This window comes from Lontra canadensis, unplaced genomic scaffold (genome assembly GCF_010015895.1).
Source record: "Lontra canadensis isolate GAN:19392208 unplaced genomic scaffold, GSC_riverotter_1.0 scaffold2, whole genome shotgun sequence".
NCBI lineage: Eukaryota > Metazoa > Chordata > Mammalia > Carnivora > Mustelidae > Lontra > Lontra canadensis.
Genome location: NW_022630996.1, coordinates 43,400,202 through 43,419,187, shown reverse-complemented (window position 1 = coordinate 43,419,187; position 18,986 = coordinate 43,400,202). Strand labels below are relative to the sequence as shown.

The 18,986-nt window shown below is 36.5% G+C and overlaps 1 protein-coding gene across 4 annotated transcripts in view; it reads left to right on the top strand.

Moving 5' to 3' along the window:
- MPP6 (membrane palmitoylated protein 6) overlaps nucleotides 1-18,986 on the top strand; it is a 106,953-nt gene that overhangs the window by 15,456 nt on the left and 72,511 nt on the right. Inside the window, exon 1 of one of the 4 annotated variants that reach the window (XM_032873065.1) lies at nucleotides 5,402-5,526. The exons of the other annotated variants lie outside the window; for them this stretch is intronic. Coding sequence (XP_032728956.1) covers nucleotides 5,502-5,526 — 25 coding nt within the window. The 5' untranslated portion in view covers nucleotides 5,402-5,501. Of the gene's footprint in view, nucleotides 1-5,401; nucleotides 5,527-18,986 lie in introns of those variants that run through there. 4 annotated transcript variants of the gene reach the window in all.

Genomic DNA, 18,986 nt, shown 5'->3' with positions numbered 1-18,986 from the left:
GAGGCAGGCAGAGAGAGAGGAGGAAGCAGGCTCCCCGCTGAGGGCTCAATCCCAGGACCCTGGAATCATGACCTGAGCCTAAGGCAGAGGCTTTAACCCACCGAGCCACCCAGGTGCTCCTAAGTGATATATTCTTGAACTGCACCACAGAACCATCCTACCCCACCACTTCAGATATATATGGTTATCTGTCTTGAGTCTTCTTGTTAGCTGTGGAAAGCATTGGTGCTGCAGCTGCTGCCTCACAGAAGAGGTATCATGTCCTCACTTGCATAAGCACACAGCCCACATCAGTAAGCTTATTTTAATTGTGGAGATATTTTAGCTAAGGAACATTTAAATGTTTGAAGAGACTACTCTTTTGAGTCTAGGAATTCTGGGGTAATTGAATACACAGCATTCGTGGTCTGAACAACCCAGTTTATTCGGAGGGAGGAAATTATGTTGACCAGTGGTGAATAAACAGCTTTTCCTCCTTAGTTATTTGTGATAAACTTTTTTTAATTAAGCTTTTAAAAAGCGCTGTGTATTGTGTAAGACTGATGAATCACAGACCTGTACCTCTGAAACAAATAATACATTATATGTTAATAAAAAAAAATAGTGTTACATGGTAGAGTTAAGCTAGTATAGAAAAATGAACATACTGTGAAAGTTAAAAAATTTCTGTTCTCAGTCTTACTTCACAGAGTTAATCACTGATAACAGTTTTAGATTTAGTTAGTAAAGTGTTTCTCAACAATTCATAATTAGCATTTTGGCAGTTCTATGTTGTCTGGGATCATCCTGAGCACATCTTAATTTTTAGTGCCCCTGTTCTCTGCCACAGCCATGGAGGCATCAAAAATGCCCTTACTTATTTCCAGATGCTCCTTGGTTAGGGGGTGATATTTATTGTTGGTGAGAGTATTATAATTTTTCTAAACTATACCACATGTCTTAGAAAATGTGTCTTTTTTTTCAGTTTTACACAGTAACTATATTGACTCCACTATAAAGAAGACTATATGAACATACATGTACTTCTCAAGGAAGGCCCAGAGGAAATCCACTTGGGAAGAACTGAATGTCATAGATTATAATGTTTATTCAATCTTATCTGCTTTCCTTTATGACAGTGTTACTGTCTTGTGTTTTCAATTACTTTTTTTTTCTTCCTTGAGTGTTTGTGGTTTTTGAGTTTTGAGCTTGTGCTTTGCAGGGTTTTAGTGAAAGGATTCTGGTTAAATAGCACATTCTTCCAAGGAAGATTTGCTAAGGCTTTTCTTTGACATCTCTAATTTTTCTCCTCACGGTTTTCTGAACTGGTAGGTATATTGGAACCCTGAATCCTTGAGAGTAGGCCATGGTTACACAATCTCAGGTGATACTCCCCCGACATGGTGGGGGTGATATCCAAGCTGAGATAGGCTAATACTCATTGGCTTCCTTGGCCAGCAGGTATGTCTTTGCTAAGCCACTCTTTTACAAGGTGGGGTTATTCATGTAAGGTCCCAGCCTTCTGTGGAGGGTCTCCCTTTCAGTTCTCCGTCTTGGATAGACCAAGTCCTAAGCTGCTGCCTCTGAACTTCTAAGAACTGAAATCTGCAAACCCCAGAGCAGCCATGGCTTAAGCACCTGCTTACCACTTTTCTGTCTTCTTCATGGGGACCCATGGAGATTTTCTTGGCTTGTTTTCATATTTGAGAGGATGTTTTTGGTATTTATATAGCATTCCTAGCTATTTTATAAATGTGGGAATTATTTTCAGATTGTCAAGTCTAATTTTTTGCTGGACCTTCAAGCCTCATTCATCTTCTTTCTAACTTCTAGGAATTTCCTAAAAATTTTGGTTTGGATAATCTCTTTCATTTCCCTCCCACCTCACCTCCAGTATTGTTGGCATTTTATTCTTTTTAAAAAGTATCCTTTCTGTCATTTCACTGTGACCTTAGGAGAGAATGTAGGCATGTGTGCTCAGTCTTCCATTTTGGCTGGCTGCTTGTCTGTTTTTAGATCTAAGCTCATTAGGGCTAACTGATGAAAAGTAAATCTCTATAAATGCCTTTTCATTTAACTTTGATTTTGTAGTTTGAACTTGAAGAGCATGATCTTTGGCTATAAAAGAAGCAAGGGGGCAGGGACAGAAGATAAAGTTCAGACCATTAACTGCAGTTGAGCAATGTCTTCCTGGAGTGCGGAACAGTGAGGATCTTGTCATAAGTCTAAAATTTTAGGGTAAAACACATTAAAATGGTGAGAAATCACAATTTTAAAATTACGTGCAAAAACTATTAACTGCAGTATGCATGTCTGCCATAATACTGAGAATTAAAGTTCAAAGATACATATGATGCCATTCCTGTTCTCAGAGAGCCCACTAATTTTGTAGTGGAGACAGATGTGCAAAGGAAAATACGGTCAATTTTCATTATTCATGATAGTTATGTCTTAGAATTCCTTGTGACTAATGAATTAGCAAATGCTGAGCCCATGCTTCTAGGGGAATATTCAAGGATATGTTCCTATGCGCCTCTGATCACATTTTCATTAATCGGTCAATATATAACCCTGTTATTTGTGTGTTTTTTATTTAAAGATGCCTTAACGAGTATTGTTGGTTCATTAACATTGAATGGCCAATGGCATCATAACTCATGCCTGAAGGAAGCTCATTGAACACATGTTTTTTTTTTTCTGTAAGGCACTTCCCCAGCCTTCTTGTCCTTAGGAACACTAAACAACATTTAATCACTATGCTTGGGACATTTTAGACAGCAGAATCATTGTGAAAAAGCACAAAAATGTGAAAAACATGACACTAAATAGACCATGAAAAGGATACTTGTTTTCAGTGTGATAGGTGAAACGAAAGGGCCAAGTGTCCCCGTATTGCACCCAAGCTGGGGATGCATGCACTGGGCACATGTTTTTGCCTCTGTGCCTGTCTGCAGGTGACCACAAAAGCATGGCAAATACTGACTTTTAGCAAGTAGGCAAATTCACAAATACAGAATTCATGAATAATGAGGATTGACTCTACTATATATTGAGTGCTATACTTCTAAATCTGCTAGGATGGGTCAGGAAAGGCTTCATTTTAAACAATTAAGGTGAAGTTCTAGTAGTATGAAGCAGTGGATTTAAGGAATAGCAAATGGCCCAGTGTGGCCAGAATCAAAAGGGCTCTTTTGAGAATTAGCAGGAGAGCATGTTTAAATAGTTAAGGAGGGAGATGTGAGGCCCTTGTGCCATATTAAGGCATCTCGATTTTATAAATGACAGAGAGTTACTGAGTGATATTAACTTAGGCATAAGCATGGTTATATTTGTATTTTGGAAAGCTCACTGTAATGGTGGTATTGAGGATAGATGAAAATAAATAGAATGTTATAGAAGTTAAGGTGAGAGATGATGAGAGAATGAACTAAGGCAGTGACAGTGGACATAAACTGATATATTTGAAAGATATGAAATATATTACATTAAAAGATCTTGGCAGCGGGTTAGCTAGAGGGAATAAAAAAGGTTAACCAGGTGTGCCTGGGTTCATTTAACTGAGATAGGGAATATAGGAACCACACCAGATTGAGGAAGTAATGCGATACTTGGATGCACTGAGTTTATAGTGTCCATGAAACATCTTTACAGAGATGTAGGCAAGGAAATATGAGAGAGATAGAGATATCAAGATATCAAGAGACAGAGCTTTGAAAGACATTAGAATGCATTTATGAGTTGATAAATATCTCAGTGCCTACTATGTGTCAAGTTACTCTCCTAGTGCCAGAGTGAACAATGAGTGATTTTTTTTTTCAAGTGGAGAGAGACGGACAACAATCAGAGCTGCTTCAAATAAGTACTCTGATGAAAACAAACCTAGTTGGAGGGCGAGTGGCTAAGTGTGTATGTGTGTGGGAGAGGCTAGTTTGGATCGAAGGTTGAGGATTAGTTTCTGGGGAGGTAACATACTGAGACAAATGAGAGAAAAAGGATAGATGTGTGGATATCTGGAAAGATCATTTCAAGCAGAGAGAACAGACAATGGTAAAGATGAGAAATGGGAAATGAGACACGTTTGAAGCAGGGAAGGCAGACCAGTGCAACTGGAGATGAGCAGATGAGGGAGAGATTGTCACGGGGGTACTCAGCAGGGCACACGGAGTGCCTAGTCAGGAAGGCTGGTATAGTCCATAGTCAGGTTTTGGGACATTTTCAAAGTGGAGTGGGAAGCCACTAGACAGTTTTAGCAGAACAATAACAAAATCTTTTTTCTGTTTTAAAATGATGTCTCTAGCCACTCTAGAGAATATTGTTGAGAACTAGAGTGAAAGTAAATGACCAGTTGAGTACCTGCTGAAGTAAATAAGCAAGAGGTGATGGTGGCTTAGAGTAAGATGTGCCAGTAGAGCCACGAGATCAGGTTTTCAGTTAGTTACTTTTCTTCAATCACCCCTGTATGGCTGAATTTTTAAAAACCACTTTATCACTGGATCTGTAATGAATTCTAGGTATTTTTGTCAGTGCATATATGAAATGTTATCTTAAAAAAAGAAACTTGATGAAATTTATTACTCTAAAATAACCTAGTTTTGAGATACAAATTTTCGTGTTTAGTAAGATCTGGCAGTGATCCTGTAGTCATATTTCAGGTTTATTAGTGCTTATTAGTTATGTAAAAACACTTCCAGACAATTCAACTGGTTGTTATAACACTGCATATTTTTCTTTTCTTTTTTCTTTTTTTTAAAAGATTTTATTTATTTATTTGACACAGAGAGAGCGATCACAAGTAGGCAGAGAGGCAGGCAGAGAGAAAAGGGGAAGCAGGCTCCCCGCTGAGCAGAGAGCCCAATGCGGGGCTCGATCCCAGGACCCTGAGGTCATGACCTGAGCTGAAGGCAGAGGCTTAACCCACTGAGCCACCCAGGTGCCCCAACACTGCATATTTTCTTATAATAAAGTAATGAAGCTTTGACCTGCTTTGTTAATTAGTGGTAAGGTCAGTAAAAATAGTCAAAGTAGAGCTACTACACTGTGAAAATAAATTAGGGACATTACTGTTATTTACCTGAGCTGTTTAAAAAAGAATCTCTCTAGATCTAGCTTTACTCTGGATGAGCTCTGCACTTTAACTGGGATACTTCCAGTCATAATACAGAACAGGCACTAGGCTGGGGAAAGACTGGGGGTTGGTAGGCTAGTTAAGGGAATTTTAAAATAGTCTATGCAAAAGAAGATAAAAACTGTATACCAGTGGTCTGAGAGTGGAAATTTTGAAGAAGATGAAATTGAATCTTTTATGAAGCAGGGTAAAAATATTTGGAAGAAAATTAGATGGAGGTTAGGGAGAAGAAAGAAAGTCAGATGATTCTGAGATTTTAAGCTTTGGATAATGGGTGGATGATCGTGATGTCATAATAGGTAGAATCTATAGTGGGAGGAATAGGCTCAATTAGGTGAGTGAGTAGTTTTGAAAATGGTAAATTAAAAGCACCATCTTTGGGACTCCCCAGGGAAGTATGTTAAGAAGGAAGTCAGAGAAAGGTGAGTGCTGTCACTAGATTTCAAAATCATATTCATGTGGAAACTAAAGATCTAAAAGTGAATGAGATCGCTCAAGAAAAGAATGAAAACCTGAGAGGTGTCAGTAGCAGTGATGGTCTGTCCTCAGGCAGGGTGAGGACAGATAATATAACTGATTTATCATTCAGGTTATTCTTAAATTTATTTACAAAATTTGAGGAGAGCAGTGGCTGAGATGGGAAGGGTGAAGAATTGAACTACTCTTTAGAGGAGCTTGGTGCGATGGGAAAAGGAGGGAAGGCTATGACCTAGGGAAAAGGGAAGCGGGGTTCCAAATAGTAATTTTTTTAAAAAAGTATTACTGAAGGATGAAGAAGATGTTAACACATTTATAAAAATGTGCAAGTATCAAATGAGGAAAAAGTACTGAAGGTACAAGAAGGGGATGATGTGTTTCATGATCCCACAGTAGGTGGGAAGGACTTGATTCATTGTAGTCTTGTAGGGGAGGAGGGGTATATTTTCTTCTGATGTTGGAAAAAAGGAAGTAAGGAATGGTGCTGACATTTGATTCTAGAAGTGGAGGGGAATTTTAATAAATCATAAATGATACCCTCTTTTTTCCTTTCTCTCCTAACAAAATCCTCTGGTGACAGTTTAGTGTAGTGAATGTTTGAAATGGGATGGGAGGGAACCCATGAAGGGACAAAGTAATGGAATAGTGCAGGAATATTTGGGACCTTGTTGATTTTTGGAGAACCCAAAGAAGTTGGAACATATTGAAAACCTGGAGAAAACAATAGATAGGAGGGCCCTGAAATGAAGGAATGAGCTGTGGACATCAGAGGCGAGCAGAGAAGACAAACTTGATTCCCTGACAGTTTTGTCTAGGGCTACCTATACTGAACCAAGTGTTGACAAGCTTTAGCCAGGACACTGGGTGACTCTTTTCACTAAGTCTAAATGTAAACTACACCATTAATGCTATTTTATCAGACCAAAGGATATGAAAAAGTTCTGCTACAGCAGAAAACTATCATTATAGAAAAGGATTTACAAAACATCCTGCAATATTTGAAATAATATTTTTGTGTAACCTTTTAAAATTGATGAAAAACCAAATCACCATATATTTAGTTCATTTTGTTACCAGTATTCTCAAAACATGGTATCCAGTTTGATCCTTAACTACTAGAAATGCAGGCTTTTAAGGATATCCAGTTGTGTCCAGTGTTTATGCTTGCCATAGGGAAATTTACAATGAGAAAAAGATTTAAGTAGTACCAGTGTTCAATTGTCATTTCATCTGTTTGGAGTACTCTTTGATCACTTTGAATATATTGCATATTCTTCAAGGTTACTGTAACTGGAAAGTCTTCCACATACAAAATGTGAGGTTAAAGCCCAAAATAATCCTTTCATTTTGGATATTAGCTATAATTTGCTGCTCTCACCAAAGTAGGACCTCTTTGGATTCCCTAAATTTCTAAAACTTTATTAAATAATTAGACTCTTCTATGCAGGGTTTTCATCTGGACATATAAAATCAAAGTCTTCTAATATTTGGACTGTTTTGACATTCCTGTGACAAGGACTCATGTGGGGATCCTGTGTCCCCCTGTCTTCTCACTTGAGCATTCCTGCCCAGAGGGAATGACCGAGTGACATTATACCTTTAAGAATATTTCCCACTTCTTTTTCACCACCAAAAATAGATTTTTGTGCTTGTTTTTAATGCAATGCCTTGTACTTACTTTTACGTAATGTTTTGCTCAGTGCTTTGAAGGCTGGTATAAGTAGAAATGGATAAAGCCTGAGTGCTGAGGCAATAAAATATTCCAAATGGCTAATTCTAGTAGCTTATAAAATATATTTGCATAAAGATATCTCTGTCACCTTGGCATAACATTATTATAATCTGGATTGCATTTGAGTACAGGTCATTCATTTTTAAGTCCCAGTTTTTTGTTAGAGTGGAATTGGTAGGTACGAGTTAAGGAAAATGATTTGGTTGATACTAGATAAACATGGCACTAAGTAGAAGCAGTTTTATGATGAGTTAAAATGAGATTGACTAAAAAGTTTCCTTTTGTTTAAGTTAAATCTGTACACTCATGAATGTAGAAAATATATCTTTTGAAAATTGAAAATATTCTTTGTAGGCTTTTAAATATTGATTTTATTTATGTTATTGATATATTTTAGTGGAATATTTCCCTCAAATGTATTTCATGTCATAATGTATACAAAGAAGAATTTAATGAAGCATATCATCCAAGGACAGCGGGGTGTTCCCCAAGCTTTCACCTTCAAAGAAAAAGTGCTATTTGTTTTTAGCTCTAAAAGAATGGTTATAATTCTCTTGATTTTTCTGCATTCAAAGAGACATTACTATTTATACATGAGAGATGTATTTTATTGTACTTTTTAAAAACTGAAATTGTTAGAGCATATATAGATGAAAGACTAGCAGTGCTCCCTAATTCTCTTTTCTATTTCTTGCTCCCCAGAAGCTACTACTTTAAACTTTTTAGCTGTGTCAATAAATGTCATGCTTATGTTGCTGATTCTTGACTTGTCAGTTTTAACCATTATGGAAAATGAACATTTTACTCTCTTTCCACTGTACTCCCACTCTCTCTATAAATGCCTCATATACACTTCTGATCCCTCAATTCTTCCAACATAATTATATTAGTAATCTTGATTAGATCAGTATGTGTTAATTGATCCATTAGTAAACTATAGTCACCTTTCTCCTTTCTTGTATTTTTATTTGCTTGGAGTTCATAATTATTTGCTTAGTTCTCTGTGTATAACAGTTATCAATAATTCAGTCCCCAAATCTCTGCTAGTTTTTTAAATCACTTTTCAGTATGTTAATTCAAATTGATCAATTTCATTTTTTTTTGAAGATGTCACTCGTGGAGGCTGACCTATTGACTAGGGACTCATTATTCTCCATACCTGATACACACTTGTCACCATCTTCCTGAGAATCATCTTTGCCTTTCTTCTGGTTCGGGTCTTCTAGTTCCTGTAGTTCCTGTATTTCATGTCTTTCCTTTTTCTATTTTGCCACTTTGTTTCATGCTTAGAGGATAGCACATCTTTTTCTTTTTCTTATTTTCTTCTTTTTTTTTTAATCTGAGAAAAAGTGTTTGTAGTAGATTAATTTTGTGAAACCTTATAAGCAAGTCTGAAAATAATTTTTAACTACCCTCACACTTCATTGATACTTAGGCAGGGTAAAGAATATTAGGATATTTTAAAATTTTAAAATTTAAAAATTTTAAATGGATCATTTCATAATCTTCTGTCTTTAGATGTCATTATTGAAAAGTTCAAAAGCATTGATTTCTGATTCTTGACATGTATGTGTGTGTGTGTGTGTGTTTTTTTCCTTTGTCCCTAGTTTTGTAAAATCTCAGTGAGGTGTTGTGCAGTAAGCATCTCTTTCTTGATTTCATAGGGTGCTCCATGTACCATTTAGTCTAGGAACTTAATATATTTTTTCCAGAATCAAAAGCAATAAGAATAAGCATTTTATTAACATTTTCCTCCTTTACATAACTTCTTGCTTAGATGTCCTCTATCAGGTCTTGTAATTCCTTTCTGTTTTTCCTGCCTCCGTGCTTTTCTACTTTTTTGGTATTTCCCCAAACGTATCTTCTATGATTTCTACTGAATTTTTTATTTCTACTTTTGTATATTTGTTTTCTAAGAGCTATTTTGTTTCCTGTGGATGTTCCTTCCCTAGAGCAATCTTACTCTGATTTCACAAATACAGTATTCTTTTATTTCTCTGAGAATGTTAATGTTTGGTTTTCTTTATCCTGACTAGTTTCGTTATTCCAAGTAGATTTTACCTGTTCGATTGTTTATTCTGATCTGTATCTTTCATGTTCTAGGCTTTTCTCAGCATATAGTATTGATAATAAGGTTATTAGCTCATTGTTGAGAGTGAAAAACTAAAAACATGAAGCTCTTTTTGCATATTGAGCTTCTCTGTAGCCAGTGTTAATCATAGCATCCAGCATCTCTGGACCCTCCTGACTGCAAATAGTTTTTAATGGCCATTTCTGACCATTAATCTTAAATTTTATTTCGGTCATCTACTATTCTTGCAAGCATTTATTTCAAACACTGGCTGCCCCTGAGCACCTTATTACTGGCAATTCATTTTCTTCCGTTGTACTAAACTTTGCAACTGCTTTCAAGTCTCTCCAGGGTATTTCTGATTCCATTAGTATGTCCAGATGTAGGAATGATGAGAGATATCTGATGTTGGCCTGTGGAAATTTGTGTCTACTTTTTCAAGGCTAAAATCATAACAAAGTCATACTGCATAGTGGTAAGACTAGAACTAGAAACTGTATTTTCTCATGCCTGGTGCTTTCTCCAAAGTAGATTGTTTTCATGATTTTTCTTCATACCTGCCACATGTTGAAATGCAAACTCTTAGTGATAGAACTGAGCTCTTGATATCCCTATGCTTGTGGGCAGTTCCTTGCAAAATGTCCTGACTTGCTATCTTTCCAGTGTCTTGGACATTATCCTTCTTTTTGTTTGGGGAAGATATTGAGGTTGCTTTATTAGAGGGATTATGCATGGGAAGCGCTATTTATAATCTGTGATTACAGCTGAGAAAGTTGAACATCGTTTGGGGCCAGTCAGTTGAAACGAACTCTTAATTTCTTTTTCTCCTATTGACCCCCTCTAGCATTTTTCTTAAAGTTTTGGGGCTCTTTTTTTCATCTATGAAATGGAAATAATACCTATCCCATCCAGTGTTCAGCATTTTTTAAGACTAAAATGGGATAGACGATGTAGGAAAGGGTAATAATCGACACATAAGGTGGTTACTATTCGAACTCAAGTAATGACTTAGATTCACTAAGGGAAAATGCAAAGGTGGATATTGAATTGACTAACGTAGGTGGGAGGCAATGGACTACCGACCTAAAAATGAAGTGGAAATAAGGTAGTGGGTATATCTATGGTGGTATTCAGGCAAAATTCAGTGGTGGTAGAGTTATAAAGAATACCTGTTGTTAAGACTTCTACTACCAGTACCACTTGAGGACTTTTGGTTAAATTAGCAAGTGTAGGTGGGTGTTTATATTAGCAGAAAAGTCTAAGAGAGCTCTTACAAAAGGGCTCCTTAAAGCAACAATAGTAAGAAATTATTCCTAAGTCATAAAGTATTAATACAAAATGTTGTTTTATCATTTCATAATTGTGAGAGTAATATAATATTATAGGTGAGTAAGAAAAGTCGTCTGGCTTGATAAATATTTATCAAGAATCAATATAGAATTTAATTCTTAGTAATCTCAAACCAAATACCCTGGAGCTGCGTGTGGGAACTATGATGTGTGTGTGGCTTAAAGTGGAAGGTTAAGTTGTTTTCACTTATAATCACACTGTCTTGAAGGTTCTGTTTTCTCTCTTGAAATCTATAAAGGTTGTGATTAGGGTGAAAATATTTGGAGAAAAAAATCTGATTTGTAAGATGAAATTTAAAGAATTAAGAGTGCTTGTTAATGAGTTTCATTTACTGTAATTCTTAACTGTAGGCATTAAAGAAGCCTTGTAACTTAAAGCATGCCCATTAAAGTTATTAAAAGGTATTATTTAGTATGACATAGCTGAAATGGCTTACTAGGGAAGAAGTCCATGATGAAAAGTACAAACTAATATATGAAGCACAGGATAGTTAAGGGATGAAGTATCCTCTCTAAGGAGATGCTCTTTAGCAACCATGACTTGAGAAGTGAGGCTAAGCATTTTTGCCCAATAAAATCTAATAGATAATAGTACTTAATTTTATTAGGTAAAAATGGTTTTTTTTTAATCCTTATGGGTCTATATAAAAAGCTCTAAGAACCCTCATGATAATGACTTTACAAATATGCAATTCATAGCTAGAACAACCCATTTGTTAAGTAACTGTTTTTTTACACAGGGTATACATAAGTATATTAATTTTGTAACAGTTACCAGATAAAGCCAAGACTAACCCTTCTTTCAATCTCTGCTCCTTCCCCAGGGGTGATACCCGTTATACTTTGTTTTATATCTTTTTAGACTTATTCCTGTATACTAACATTTATACCTATGGAAAATATAAAGTACAGTTTTGTGTGCTTGGTTTCTATAAATAAACACTTGTTTTTTTTCTACAGAACAATTTGTTTTGGAGAGCATTTTCATGTTAGTGTGTAAAACCTTGTTCTTTTTAACTGTCAGTTTATTCATTGGGTGGGTTTTTAGCCACTCCACTCCTAAGGAACATTAAAGGTTGTTTCTGTTTTCTTATGTTTTCGAATGATGTCACAAAGAACATCCTAAAAAATTGCCTCTGTAGAGGTAATATTACTAATTATGATCTTTTTCACTTGATAGTAAGTTGTGATGGTGAAGGTTTGGTATAGTTAAAACATTGAAAATCTGTTATAAAAGATATTACTTGAATTCTGGTAATCGTGGTATGAAGAGGCTGGCAGTTCCCCTCTGCAAAAAATAAATAGAAAACTGGACAAAGTCATCAAAAGCAGCCATTTAAGCGTACTGGAAATTGACCAAAGTCAGTTAAAAAATTGATATTGCACAGCTGTTAGGGCTTGGGGTGAGAAAGTGTGAGTCTGTAGCCTTCATGCCTGGGCTCTTCCCAGACACCATCCCAGTATCCCTGTTCCCCCTCAGTCGGTGAGAACTATTAAGTTTCAGGTTGGCACTAACAGAAAACCAGCAGCTTTGCTGACAGAATTAAGGAGTGATATAATTCAGGGAATAGGAGAGTGGACAGAAAAACCTATGACTTTGCTGGTGAAAAGTGGTAGAAATAGAGACCTGCTGCCTTGCTGGCTTAAGGTGGTGGAACCTGGTTTGGGGTGAGCAATTGAACAAGTAGAAATTTCATAGGGAAATCCTAGAAAGGAGAGAGCCACAGATGGGGTAAGACAAGCTCTCCACACAGCTCTGGTTGCCTGGGAAACCACGTATGTGGAGGGGAGACCTGAGGGAGCCTGGCAAAAAGTTCAAAGCAAGGGAGAGTAGAGAGCTGGCTGTAAGTTTGAATCTGTTCCCCACTCTGTACACAAACCAACTGGCAGATGGTGCAAATCTTACAGGCTTCAAATGTTTTAGCACAACTTTTGCCCAAGTTAGTGGCTAACCATTTAGCTATATAGACATAGGCACAACTCCTAGAAAACCAATCTAAAATATAAAAATAAGAATGAAAAAAACTAAACATATACATCCCAACTGTAAACCATAGAGGGAAACATATTCTGTGGTTTAAATCCAGATGAATTGGGGCGCCTGGGTGGCTCAGTGGGTTAAAGCCTCTGCCTTGGCTCAGGTCATGGTCCCAAGGTCCTGGGTTTGAGCCCTGCGTCGGGCTCTCTGCTCCGCAGAGAGCCTGCTTCCTCCTCTCTCTCTCTGCCTGCCTCTCTGCCTACTTGTGATCTCTCTCTCTGTCAAATAAATAAATAAAATCTTTAAAAAAAAATCCAGATGAATTACTAAAAAGATCCATTGATTCTGAAAAATAAAATGAATGCACAGTTACTATAATACATTAAAGACTCAGTTTTCAGGCAGAAACTGAAGGAAAAAGAAAGGGAAGAAAGAAAAAAGCCAGAGAAGTATGACCTATAATCAGGAAAAACAGTCAATGGCAATGGACTCTGAACGTGATGTTGGATTTAACAAAAACGTCAAATTGGCTTTTAAATATGTTAAGAGAATTAAAAGACAGTATACTCAACAAATAAAGAATCCCAATAAAGAAACAAATTAAAGAAGAACCAAATAGAAATTTGTATTTGAAAAGTATAGTAATTAAAATAAATTCATTGGATAGCCTCAACAGCAGATTTGAGGTGGCATAGAAAATGTGAAGATGAATAAAAGATATTCAGTCCAAAGAAGGGAGAGAAAAAAAATGTTAAAAAAGTAAATAGAGCCTCAGAGACCTTTGGGACAATGTCCAGCATTTCAACATACATGTAATGCAAGTTCCCAGAAAGACACGAAGGAGAGAAAGAGACAGAAAAAATATTTGAAGAAATAATGGCACCAAACCACTGCAAATTTGGTGGAAAATATAACTTGTTTACAAAGGGTTCCAGGAACGAGGCGTAAACATGCTACACCCTCTCTCCCAGTGAATGCAGCTATAAAAATTGGCCTGAATACAGGAATAGCTATTTGTAGACTAAAAAGTCAGTAGTAGCAGGCAGGTTGGAGAAGACAACCAAAAATTTAAATACCACTGAATCAGAGATGAGTTTACTCTTTTTCCCCTTGGTATCTCCTACCAACTATATCCTTAAACCCAGAAGTTGGCATCAGAATGTGCAGCGAGAACTTCAGAAACTTTCTGCTTCTGGTTAAAAGAATAAGATACTCAGAGTGCAGAAATCTCTTTCTTCTTTTTCTTATTCTGAGTTGTCTTGCACCCCAGCTCCCAGCAAATCCTTTGGCAATAATGTTGAAGCAGTTGCAGCAGCCAAGGGGACCCTAACTCCAGGAGAGGAAACCTTCCTCTTCCATTGAAAAGTTGTGGTTGTAGGAAGTATATGGCAGAATGGCTTAAATAGAGCCCCTGATCTCTGGCCAGAGCATTGATAAAGAGCATCACAGAAAATAGAAGTACCGGACAAATTTATAGAGAGGGAGTAGGCCTGGAGAAACTCCTTAAAGTCATTTGTGCACTCCTGGACTCACCCTTGGGTGTGTGTGTGTGTGTGTGTGTCCATAAGAGTATACACAGATGTTAGGCGCTGAAATGCTGATAGAACACCACCAAAGTCCCAGACTGACTAGTAGGTAGTACATAATGTTGGACAGATCAAAATAACATGGTGAAAGTTTTGAACAGTTTAGTAGTTTCTCATAAAGTTAAATGTATACTTATCATGTGAACTAGCAATCTCAGTCCTAGGTATTTACCGGAGAGAAATGAAAACTTATCTGCATCCTTTTTTGTGAATTTAAGCATGGAAGACTAAACTAAAATGGCAGTAGTACTTCAGAGAGTCAGAATTAAGGTCTGAAGTCAACTGAGTAAATTGCTTGCTACCACAAAAATATCAACACTCTCCAGAAGATTTCGACAAGATATTCTCAAAATATACTATTAAAAATATAAAGCATACATTCTAAGATTACTTAGCACATAGGGAACCAGGAAAACGTCAACTCACATGGCCAGAGACAGTCAACAGACACCACACTGAGATGACACAGATGTGGGAATAATCTGAGAAAGATTTAAAGCAGCCATTATAAATATACCACAGCAGGTAAGGGTGAGCTCTCTTGAAATGAGTGGAAAGGTAGATTGTTTCAGTAAAGAAATAGGAAAAGAAAAACCAAGTAGAAAATTTGAACTGAAAAATATAGTAACAAAAAACTCATTGGACAAGTACAATAGCAGAATGGAGATGACAAAGAATCCATGAGCTTAGAGATCAACAGAAGTTTATCCGGACTGAACAACAGAGAGAAAGTTGAATAAAACAATGATCAGAGCTTCAGGAATCTATGGGATAATACCAGAAAGTCTGACATACTTTGTTTCATCAGACACCCAGCAAAAAAGAATACTGTGCAGAAAAAAAATATTTGAATCATCACTGAAAACTTCCCAAATTTGGTGAAAGTTATAAACATATACACTCAAGGGGTTCAGCAAATCTCAAAACAGGATAAGCCCAATGAAATCCATGCCTAGTCACATTATAATCGAACTGCTGAAAACAAGTTGAAAGAAAAAAAAACACTGACAGCCAAAAGCACTAATAGAGGAACTGTTTAAATGAATGTGAATTTCTCATCAGTAAAACCATAAAGGCCAGAAGGAAGTAAAACAATTTTAAGCATGGTGGTGGGGAAGGGAGGTATCAGTTCAGAATTCTTTAGTGAAATATTCTCCAGATGCTACCTTTTTTTGTTTTTTTGTTTTTTGGAGGGGTCTTCTTTTTTAAAGCATTACCGGTAATAGGAAATTGTTTTTAGCAATAAAATGGATGGAACTAGAGAGAATTATGTTAAGTGAAGTAAGTCAGTGAGAGAAAGACAAATACCAATGCCATAGGGGTGGGGCAGGGAGGCAAACCAAGGAATAGACTCAACTATAGAGAACAAACTCGTGATTACTGGAGTTGGGGAGGTGAGCAGAGGATGGGTGAAATAGGTGATGGGGATTAAGGAGTGCACTTGTGAGCACTGGATGTTGTATGGAGGTGATGAATCACTGCATTGTACACCAGAAACCAATATTACACTGCATGTTAACTAACTGGAATTTAATAAAAATTTGTAGAAAAAAAATTGTTTCTAAGAATGCCAGAAAGTTATACTAGCTGCTTTTATAAGACACTTGATTTATAGCAGGAATATTGACAAGTTCATTACAAATGATAGGTCACTTTCCTTTCTGAATTAGAGTTAACAGAAGATGACAAGATGCAGAGTGGCAGTTAAAATGATAAAATTAGGAAAAAGCTCTCAACTATTCTAATTTTTTAAAAAACATTATTTTTAAGGTGGGAAAATAATATTGAAATTGCTGTTACTGTGATTTGTTTTTCATTGATACTTTGATTAGTTAGCAATAGTCACAATGATAGATGAAGAGATTGAGTTGCAGAATATTAACTAAAACAATATTTAGCATTTACATGTTTTTAGTAGGTGAGTCCTTTAATTTTGTTGTATAACCTTATGAGTTAGATTGATGTTATTTATATTTTACAGATAAGGAAATAAAGGCATAGTTAGATTTTTTTTTTTTATGCCATGTTGGAGAAAAGTGAGATTAGAATTCAGAATTTAATTCTTTTACAGGCACTCCTTTTGCTACACGTGTTGTCAGCATTTATATTGATAGGTTTTTATAAGGCAGTTCATTATTATTATAACAAATACTGAAATGAGGATCTCTTAATGGAAATGTAATTGATACAACCTGTTTAAAAAACAGTTTCACAATATCTGAATTGAAAAATCATGTATTTTTTGACCTAGCAATCTACTCTTTGTATTTATTCATTTATGGTACATACATTAAATGTATATTTATGTGTGTGTGTGTGTGTGTGTGTGTATAGATACAGATATTTAGATGCTGATTGTAACATTGATTTTAACTGCAAAAAATGGGGACATCTGTATGGTTCAGTAGGTTAGGCGCCTGCCTTCAGCTCAGGTCGTGATCTTGTGGTCCTGAGATCAAGTCCCACATCAGGCTCTCTGTTTAGCAGAGAGTCTGCTTCTCCCTCCCCTCTCTCTTTCTCTCTCTCAAATAAATAAAAATCTTAAAAATTAAAAAAAAAATGGAAGCAACCTGCATATCTTTCAGTAGAGGACAGACTAAATTTTGATACATTTCTGGAGGTACTGGATACATTGAAAAGAGTGACCTCCATATGGAAAGAACACTAAGATGTTAATAAAACAATCACATTCGTATAAATAAAAAAGGACATATTTAAATATAAGCATATATTTTGTCTGGAGGGATAGAAAGAAATCTCTTTGCAGGAGGAGTTTGTTTTTTGTGTTTATTAAATATTTCGGTATAGTTAAACTTTCTTTTGGGCACCTGGCTGGCTCATTTGGTAGAGCGTGCTACTATTGATCTTGGGATCATAAGTTCAAGCCCCACATTGAAAGTAGAATTTGGTTAAAAACAAACAAAAAAACCCCAAAAATCTGGAAACATAATTAAACTTCTTCTACCATATATGTGTATGCACACACACACATTTGTATGTATAAAAGTGTGTGAATGTATAATGGCTTCTAAAAAATAATGTAATTTTTTAAACTTATTTCTCATCAAAACTTTGACATTTTTACTCTATTATCTTTTGGTATTCAGTATTACCAGTAATAAATGGCATACAAGTCTGATTATTGTTCCTTTTACATAACTCTTCTTTCTGGAAATATCCACTTACACCCTGCCCCCCTTTTTATCCTTGGCATTTTGAAATTTCACTTAGATGTTTCCAGATCTGGGTTTTTTTCATTCAGTCTGTTTTGTACTTGGAAAGCCTTTCATTCTGAAGTTTTGTATGTCATTTAAACTCAGGGACATTTTTTTCTATTTGACAGCTATTTCCTCTTCATCCTTTTCTCTGATCTTGTCTTATGAAACTCCTGATAGGCACTATTAGACTTGCTTATGTGTTTTTTTCTTTTGTTTTCCATGTTTTCATCTTTGTTCTGCATTTAGGAGTTTAACTTGACTTGATTTTTCTGGATTGCAGTTTTGACCTTATCAGTCTTATCTTTTAGGTTACTGTTTGATTTTTCTAAATTCGACTTTTTTTTTTTCTTTTAAGGATTTCTTATTTATGAGAGACAGAGAGATGGAGACAGAACAGGGGGAGGAGCAGAGGGGGAGGAGCAGAGGGAGAGGGACAAGCAGGCCCTGTACTGAGCGTGGGGCCTGACGGCGGGCTCAGTCTCAGGACCCTGAGATCATGACGTGCGTGAGCCAAAACCAACGAGCCAGTCACTTAACCAAATGAGCCATCCAGGCTCCTAAATTTGACAATATTTTTAATTGCCAGGAACTTTTTCTTATTCTCTAGGTACCTCATTTTCTTCCTCTTAAGTGACCTCCTTTATGAATGCAGTTGCCTCTCACGTCTCTGAGTATGCTAATAAAAATTAAAATTTTAAGTTCTATTCTCAACGCCATCTGATTCCCCTTAGTTTAGTTTGTTCAGCTTTGTCCACTGCCCTTGAAGTTTTCTTTAGATGTCTGGTGATCTGCAAGTGAAGGACTAGGTTGATTAATCCAGAATATATATCTAATGAGGATTTCCTCTGTTGTATATAAACTGTCCCCTGACTTTGCTGCTGTTTCCTATGGGATAAGAGGTCTTGAGTGGGGGCTAACAGGTAAGCCTGTCCCCAGGCAGGCTTCTCTTTCAGATTTGTAGGCAAAGAGCATGTGAACAAGCTAAACTGAGAAGGAAGAATTTATCCTGGAGATACACATATTAGTGCAAGCCTTTCTGTTGGAAGAACAGAAGGGAAGAAGGTGCTATCAGCCATCAAAGTGTTAGGAAATGTGGTAAGGGGAATTTTTGGTTGTCATAATAAATGTAGAGCAGTACAGGCATTTGGTGGAGAACAGTTCTGGGCCAAAAGAAATCTTTGTTCCCCAAATGCTAATAGTTTCCTGTTTGAGAAATACTGTTTGTTAGCGTGTTCCCTTCTGTAATGTAGCTTTTCCTCCACCACTTCTTCAGGGTCCATCAATAAGAACCAGATTTACCTTGGCCTCTGTGCTTCTTTGTTCAGGCCCAACATCTGTGTTAGGAATCCTTCCCAAGCAGAATACCCACCACTGTCTCTGCAAAGAAATGTGTGGTACTTAGGCTAAAAAGAATGCTCCTGTATATAAGGTTCCTTACTTAGCTCTGAATGGCCGCCCCTCCACTATGTCT